The sequence below is a fragment of the Nanorana parkeri genome, unplaced genomic scaffold, assembly GCF_000935625.1.
Source record: "Nanorana parkeri isolate BGI_ZX_2015 unplaced genomic scaffold, ASM93562v1 scaffold1324, whole genome shotgun sequence".
Taxonomy (NCBI): Eukaryota; Metazoa; Chordata; class Amphibia; order Anura; family Dicroglossidae; genus Nanorana; species Nanorana parkeri.
The window spans coordinates 429,361-438,044 of NW_017307592.1; the positions used below are offsets into that span (position 1 = coordinate 429,361).

Here is an 8,684-nt window from a genome sequence, read left to right on the forward strand (position 1 = left end):
ATGACTCAGAATCTGGCAGCTTGTGTAGATTGTAATGGCCGTAGATCCCAGTGGAATTGGACTACAGACACGGGGGGGAACATCATCACATCTCTCCGGTGTCACAGCCTCATATCATCAATAATCCCTAAATCATCATGGTGCCTGTGTGGGGAGACAGGAAGGAAAAGACATGGATTACATAAATCACCTGACATGTACATACAGAGGTCACACGGTTCAGAGACGCGACCATTATACACAGAAAGAGGTGTCAATGTACAGAACCAACACACACAAGTCACCGTCCCTATTGATGTAGCACCACCATCTTCTGCGGCGCTGTACAAAGTTCATGTGCATGAAACAAATGTAGAAAATCCTCCAGGAAGAGCGTCAGCAAGAGAGGAGAGACAACCTCCCTATTAACGCATATTCACGAGGTGCACATTCACCTGCATCTTCTGCTTTTTCACTGATACTCACGCTGCACATTCACATTATTTATAGCGCAGAGAATTTGCACATTATCACCGGCAAATGATACGCCGGATATTAGACAAAGAATAGCTGCAATATAATATGACCTCAGCAGCGAGCATGGGCTTTATTGATTGGAGAGCCAACACACAGAAGGGGGCATGTCGGGCGTCTGCAGAGAGGCCACTGCTTCCACACAAGAGCAAGGGTCCTTCTGTCTTCGGTCAGTCTACGTTGTCACTCTGTCACAATGGCTTCCGATGGAGACTACAGGTGGCCAATTCAACACACATTACGCAGACATGGCCCACTGTTGTCACCATCAGGAAACCCGCCCTGAGACATGCCATGTGGCCAATTATTACTATTTTTTATTAACGTACAGCGGGTGTCACCACTAGAGGCCGCGCTGTCCTAAATGTTACTGATCGTGTGACGGCCATGTTGTTGTAGCTCCTGCGCCCTTGTCTCTAAGTAGAGCGGCTTCAGAAAAATGCCACCGGCAACAGGTACTGGTGGGACGCAGTGACAGTCCTTGAATGAATGAGCTGCCAAAGGCAGGGCATCGCTAGGACTGGTAAGCCGGGTGTCAGGGGATGCTCTTCATGTCTACTTTATCGGGCCAAAATAGAACTACAGCTCCCAGCATGCCTGGGTAAAGCATTCTGGAATTAGTAAGCCGAAGCTAGCTGACCACTAGGTGGATTTCACTGCTACTGCTGGGACTTGTAGTGTTATTCCCGAGTGTCCCACTTTCTGCAGGACAGTCCTTCCTTCCTCCATCGTTTTGCAACATTGCACCACGCCCTGGGTGCAGGGTGTGTCATGAATTGCCATGGAACAATCGTTTGCCCGGGGCACCTTCTATTCTAGCGCAAGGGCATGCTGGGATATATGGTGTTCTAAATGTTGGGGGTGTGGTTATCTGCAACCAAGGCGGACCACCCAGATCTGTTCATCACAGGGGGCGACGTTCCTATTGGTGAAAATCTTCTACCTGGCCTGTATAAAAAGCGTCACCTGACTCCCTGATTATTCACAGCTCATTCTCCGCCTAATACCCGACGTATCATTCACCGGTTATACTGTGCACATTCACTGTGCTATAAATAATGTGAATCTGCAGCACGAGTGTTAGTGAGCACGCAGGTGAATGTGCACCTTGTGAACACGCTTTCATAGATCCACGCCGGGAGTGGCGATCGGCTTGTCTCTACCAGGAAGATTTTTTTTGTACAGTACCGCAGAAGAAGGTGGTGCCATATCCATGACGGTTCTGTACGTTGCCGCCTTCTTCTCTCTGTGTATAAAAGTCGCATGTCTGAACCATGTGACCTTTGTATGTACATGTGACATGTGCTCACCTCTCTCCTAGTCAGGGGTGAGGAATGCAATACAGGTGAACTCATATCCTCTACTTCCTGTCTCCTCACACAGGTATCATGCTGTACGGCCTCGCCAGGATGCTCCGGCGCAGTGTCACCGTTTGCCGCCATGCCACTGGGGTGCAGACTGAGCAACACTTCTCTGTGAGTACTCTTTGTGTTGGAATGGTCACTGTGTTAAACCTCTCAGTGACCATTCCTAATAGGGAAGTGTAGGTCGGTAGCGAGTGGTATCACCCACGGTAGCATGTGTAGCTGTGTGCCCGCATCACCAGGGCTGCCACCGTGCCAGGAGTCACACGTACACTGGCTCTGGGATGCGATCACTATCGGTGGGCAGCGCTCATGTAAGAGCGGTGTTGCGTGAGCCTTTTGTAACTATCCGCCTTCCCTTTTGCAGACGGGCCGCTAAACATTTCTGTGATGTTCACAGGTCGCCCACCGCTGTCTGAGCAGCCAACCCAGAGACTACGCTCTGCCCAACTCCACCTGGAGTCACCACACAAAGGAACTCTACGACAAGTTTATGACGCTCAGCAAAGACGGGAGCTGGAAGCCCCTCCCCTCATACGACACGACCATTCATCACAGAGATGGTAAGACTGATGTTATACGTCAGGTAGCAGAGCAGACCTTGGTGACCTCTGACCTCTACAGGTATGTGGCCGGAGACAGACAGGAAAAGTCGCCTCTTCACAAGGAACATTGACAAAGATGGAGTCGGCTTTGAGTACTGTATGTTCTATAATAAGGCGGAGAAGAGGATCGTCTGCATATTCCAGCCTGGGCCCTATCTGGAGGGCCCCCCAGGGTGAGCGTCTTTTCTTTTGTCCAGCTAGTCTTACCCAGAATCCTTTGTTTTCTCCCCATGGTTCTGCTTCAACCACTTGTATCCCCTTTTGGCTTCTCTAGCTACACACACGGCGGATGCATCGCCACCATCATAGACATCACAGCAGGGACCGGAGCCGTATATAGCTGTGGATCGGTTCTGACAGCCAACCTGAACGTCAACTATCGGAAGTAAGTGCGTGGGGTGGCCACATAGGAAATCCTGAAGATAATGGAAGGCTTCTCCTTGTAAAGTAATGGTTGGAGGTGATGGTGGAAGGCTGATGGAGATGTAGTGGTGACCAGATTCGAATGATGATATTGGAAGACTCATGTTGGGGGGGCAGGGATGGGATTATTTATGTATTATTGATGATATGAAGCTGTGATACCGGAGAGATGAGAACATGTTGTCTCCGTGTCTGTAGTCCAATTCCATTGGGATCTACGGTCATTATAGACAGCCGAGTGGAGAAGGAAGAGGGCCGGAAAGTCTACTTAAGCTGCCAAATTCGCAGTCATGATGATGCTGTGCTGCACAATGAGGCCACAGGTGAGGGCTGATGGGAAATCCTTCCTCAGTCCCTCCTGTACCACCACTGATAATTCCCCTTTTGTTTCCCCTTTCAGGTTTGTTCATTAGGATAAACTCGGGAGAACCTCAAGCCAAACTATAACTTGTTTTACATACAGACATCTGGAAGTATTCCATTTATATGCTCTATTTTATTTTATTGGTAACATTTTGACTGACTTGCTTCAGGAGTAGAGCATGTTAGCTGTACTGATTTAAATCATCCAATTATGTGCAAGCTAGAAATCCTGTTTTTGTTCTTTTTTTAAAATTTTCCTTGCATAGTTGCGTGTTCACTAATGTGAGTAAAAATCCCCTTTCATAGTGAACATGCTCTACTCCTTTAGTGAATCTGCCTCCCCGTGTTCCTTTTAAATAGCTTTGTTATTTATTAGTCTTCCCATTGACTGTATTAATAGGTTATTTTAAGGATTTTCTTTGATATATTTATTAATATCTTCATATACCTCTGTACAGTTTTGGCAGCATTAGAACAGTGTTCAGTAGAAAACTCTCACTGGAAACGTGAATAAAGTTTTCTTTTTTTGAATAGAATTGGTAGGTTGTGGCTGTGAAGGTTTGTCTGCTGATTTGTATTTCCTGGATGTGTCATGCTGGGGGAAGTAACAGGTTCACTTTTTTGGAACCGCAGAAGTTAAACCCATTATCTGTGATCTGTCATTCCTCTTCTGTCATTCCTCCTTCTGTCATTCCTCCTTCTGTCGTTCCTCCTTCTGTCGTTCCTCCTTCTGTCGTTCCTCCAATGTCCCTCCTCCACTGTCATTCCTCCTTCTGTCATTCCTCCTTCTGTCATTCCTCCTTCTGTCATTCCTCCACTGTCGTTCCTCCTTCTGTCGTTCCTCCTTCTGTCGTTCCACCACTGTCACTCCTCTGTCATTCCACCACTGTCCCTCCTGTCATTCTTCCTCTGAGTGGAGAAGGTAGACAGCCTGAAAATCTACACAAGCTTCCAGATTCGCAGTCATGATGATGATGATGATGCTGTGCTGCACACCGAGGCCACAGGTGAGGACTGATAAGAGACCTTCATTACATTGCTTCTCTCCTTCCTCCTCTGTCACCCCTCCTCTATCAGTCCCGTCATCCCTCCTCTGTCCTTCCTGTCATCCCCTTCTGTCACTCCTGTCATCCACTGCTGTCATTCCTCCACTGTCCCTCCTCCTCTGTCATTCCTCCACTGTCCCTCCTGTCATTCCTCTGAGTGGAGAAGGTAGACGGCATGACAAGGTAGACAAGCTGCCAGATTCACAGTCATGATGATGTTGTGTGCACACCGAGGCCACAGGTGAGGGCTGATGGGAAATCTTCATTCCATTCCTCACCCTTGGTACCTTCTACTTGGGGTTGGTACTGTTATGTGTGTGCCCCTGAGTGCTGTCGACTCGGGTGTTGTTCATTGTCATTGTACTGTTTTCTGTTTTTTTTATGTAAAACCTAATAAAAATAATTTATAAAAAAATGAGCTTTGGCCCAGAGAAGGCGGCTGAATTTTTGGATCATGTTCAGATACGGCTTCTTCTTTGGATGATGGAGCATTAACTGGCATTTTTGGATGGCATGGCGAGCTGTGTTCACGGACAGTGATGTTTGGAAGTATTCCTGAGCCCATGCAGTGGTGTACATCACAGAATCATGCCTGGTTTTAATGCAGTGCCATCTGAGGGCCCGAAGATCACGAGTATCCAATATTGCGTTTCGGCCTTGTCCCTTGCACACAGATTTTTCCAGATTCTTGGAATCTTGTGATATTATGTACTGTAGATGGTGATATATTTAAAGTCTCTGCGATTTTTAGACGCAGCTTTTCACAGATTGGGGAACCTCGGCCCATCTTTACTTCTCAGACACTCTGACTCTCTAAGATGCTCCTTTTATACCCAATCATGTGACTGACCTGTTTCCAATTAACCCAATTAGTTCAGCTCTCCCTTGTCAGTACCACTCACTTTGCCAGCTTTTTGTTGCCCTGTCCCAATTTTTTGCTGCCATCAATTTCACAATTACCTTCCCCCCCCCCTAAAATGGTCCATTTGATATGTTTTCTATTGTGAATAAAATCTGGATTTATGAGATTTGCAAATCGTTGCATTTTGTTTTTAGGGTACATTCATACCATATGCAGTGCTTTCTGGCGGAACACACTGCAATGCGACCGGCTCACTATTTCGTGGGGCTGGAGCGGGCGTGGCGGGCCATTGAAGTGAATGGCACTGTAGCCACGCCCTCCGGCCGCAATGCGATAGCCCGCCCGGGATTGCAGGGCACATAGTGCTTGCAGCATTTTGCCTGCACAGCAGTTGCCCGCCACGCACCCTCCAGCGCCACGTACCCTAAATGTAGATTTTACACAGGGTCCCAACTTTTTTGGGATTGGGGTTGTACATACATCTCCTGACATGTACATACAGAGGTCACATGGTTCAGACACGCCACCTTTATCCATAGAGAGAGGCGGCAACGTACAGACCCAACACACACAAGTCCTTATTGATATAGCACCACCATCTTCTGTGGTAATGTACAAGGTAAGCGATAAATCAAAGTGAATGGCGCCGTATATAAAATCCTCCAGGAAGAGCGTCCGCGAGAGAGAAGAGACAAGATAACCGCCGCTCTCTGGTAAAGATCTATGAAAGTGTATTCTCAGGGTGCACATTCACCTGCTGCTTGTTCACTGACACTCGCACTGCAGATTCACATTGTTTATAACGCATGGAATGTGAACATTATATTAAATGTAATGATTGGAGAGCTCTGACAGTAGGGAGGGGGGAGGGGTCTATGACATCTGCAGAGAGACCACTGCTTCCACACAGAGAGCAAGGCTCCTTCTCTGCAACATGCTGGCAGGGGACAGGCATTTCTACTCAGGCTGTGGCTGCTTAATAGAGAAAAGGAACTATAAGACATCACACACACACACACACATATGACATGTTTTTTATCTGATTTCAAGTGAACGTTAAGTTGGGCTTTAAATCTGCTTTAAAATAATCCCTGGTGATCCTACCGTGGCGGTCCTTGCTTAGCCACTTCTCGTTAACAGGTGACACCACTTGAGGCCGTACTATCCTATAACCGATCAGTCATAACATTATGACTGCTGAGAAGTGAAGTGACTAACATTGATTATTTGGTTACTATGGCACGTAGACGTTGGTGGGATGTATTAGCAAGTGAACATTTTGTCCCTGAACTTGATGTGCTGGAAGTAAAATAAATGGGCAAGCGTAAGTATTTGAGGGACTTTGACAAGGGCCACATTGTGATGGCTCGACGATCGGGTCAGAACAACGCCAAAACTGCAGCTCTTGTGGGATGTTCCCGGTCTGCAGTGGTCAGGACCAACCAAAAGTGGTCCAAGGAAGAAAAACCGATGAACCAATGACGGGGTCATGGACGGCCAAGGCTCACTAATGAACGTGGCGAACAAAAGCTGGCCCGGGTAGTCCGATCCAATAGAAGAGCTACTGTAGTTCAAATTGCTGAAAAAGTTAATGCTGGTTCTGAACACACAGAGCATTGCAGTTTGTTGCATATGGGGCTGAATAGTTGTAGACTGGTCAGGGTGCCCATGCTGACCCGTGTTCACCACCAAAAGCGCCTAAAATGGACACGTGAGCATCCGAACTGGACCCCGGACCAATAGAAGGAGGTGGCATGGTCTGATGAATCACTTTTTTTTTTTTAAACATCATGTGGATGGCCTGGTGCATGAGTTGCTTACCTGGGGAAGAGATGGTACCAGGATGGACTATCGGAAGCTGGCGGTGGCAGTGTGATGCTTTGGGCAATGTTCTCCTGGGAAATCTTGGGTCCTATCATTCATTCATGTGGATGTTATTTTGACCACCTACCTAAACATTGTTGGTAACAATGGAACAGCCCTTCATGGACATGGTATTCCCTGATGGCAGTGACCTCTTTTAGCAGGATAATGCGCCCTGCCACAATGCAAAATGATTCAAGGATGGTTTGAGGAACACATCAACAAGTTTGGTGTTCACTTGACCTCCGAATGTTTAAGATCTCATTCCAATCAAACATCTGTGGAATGTGCTGGAAAAACAAGTCCGATCCATGGAGGCTGCACCTCACAACTTACAGGACTTAAAGGATCTCCTACTGACGGCTTGGTGCCAGATACCACAGCATAACTTCAGAGGTCTAGTGGAGGCCATCCCTCGACAGATCAGGAAAAGGGAGGCCTACACAATATTAAGCGGTGGTCATAATGTCATGGCTGATCGGTGTATGTTGCGGACCATGTGGCAGTCATGCTGTAGTTCCGGCACCTAGGAGGACTAGATTCAGAAAAATGGGACAGATGTGAGCAGGTGACAGTCCTGGAATGTACTGCGAAGGGGGACATTCCAGGACTGGTTAGCCGCTCAGATATGTCCATCACAGGGGGGCAACATTCCTATTAATGGGGATACGCGGCCTGTATATAAAGCATCACCTGAGAGCATTCGCAGCTCATTCCCCCTCTAATACCCGGCGTATCTTTCACCGGTTATATTGTGCACATTCACCACGTTATAACTAATGGGAATCTGCAGCACAAGTATCATAAACAAGTAGCAGATGCAGGTGAATGTGCACTCTTTCATAGATACACACTGGTGAACGCCGGCCGGCTTGTTTCTTCCGGGAAGATTTTCACGTGAACTTTGACCTATCGCTTACATTGTACAGCGTCACAGAAGTAGGCAGTGCTATATCAATGACAGTGACTTGCTGCCTCCCTCTTTCTAGGTTTAAAGGTTGCATGTCTGAACCGTGTGAACTTTGTATGTACATGTCTTCTCACACAGGCATCATGCTGCACGATGTCGCCAGGAAGCTCCGGGGCACCAGCGCTGTTTTCCACCACACCGCCGGGGAGCATACCGAGCACCACTTCTCTGTGAGTACTCATTGTGTTAGTAATGTGTTTAACCCCTCAGTGACCAGCTTTGCATTCCCAATAGGGGGTGCAGGTTGGTAGTGAGTTGTATTAGCTGTTGAAACTACACAAGCCTGCACACCCTCGGGAGCCCGTGCCGCAGTGTGCCCGCTTCACCAAGGCCGTGACCGTGTCAGGAGTCAAACGCACACTGGGATGTGATCACTGTCAGTTGGCAATGATCACATAACAGAGCGGTGTTGCATCTGCCTTCCCTTTTGCAGATGGGCCCCTAAACTTTTCTGTGGTATTCGCAGGTCACCCACCGCTGTCTGAGCCAACCCAGCCAACCCAGAGACTACGCTCTGCCCAACTCCAACTGGAGTCACCACACAAAGGAACTCTACGACAAGTTTATGACGCTCAGCAAAGATGGGAGCTGGACGTCACTTCCCTCATACAACAAGCCCGTTCATCTCAGAGATGGTAAAACATAGTAAATACAGTGTGTGACTGTGGGGGGGGG

At 47.8% G+C, this 8,684-nt stretch overlaps 1 protein-coding gene across 1 annotated transcript in view; it reads left to right on the plus strand.

Annotated features, from left to right (window-relative positions):
* Window positions 1-8,684, plus strand: part of THEM4 (thioesterase superfamily member 4) — a 19,169-nt gene continuing 10,485 nt past the window's right edge. The window contains exons 1-10 of the mRNA XM_018569345.1: window positions 1-31; window positions 1,897-1,988; window positions 2,278-2,440; window positions 2,502-2,655; window positions 2,757-2,867; window positions 3,104-3,228; window positions 3,306-3,340; window positions 4,191-4,275; window positions 8,088-8,179; window positions 8,476-8,644. Of these exons, the coding sequence (XP_018424847.1) occupies window positions 1-31; window positions 1,897-1,988; window positions 2,278-2,440; window positions 2,502-2,655; window positions 2,757-2,867; window positions 3,104-3,228; window positions 3,306-3,340; window positions 4,191-4,275; window positions 8,088-8,179; window positions 8,476-8,644 (1,057 nt within the window). The remainder of the gene's footprint in view (window positions 32-1,896; window positions 1,989-2,277; window positions 2,441-2,501; window positions 2,656-2,756; window positions 2,868-3,103; window positions 3,229-3,305; window positions 3,341-4,190; window positions 4,276-8,087; window positions 8,180-8,475; window positions 8,645-8,684) is intronic.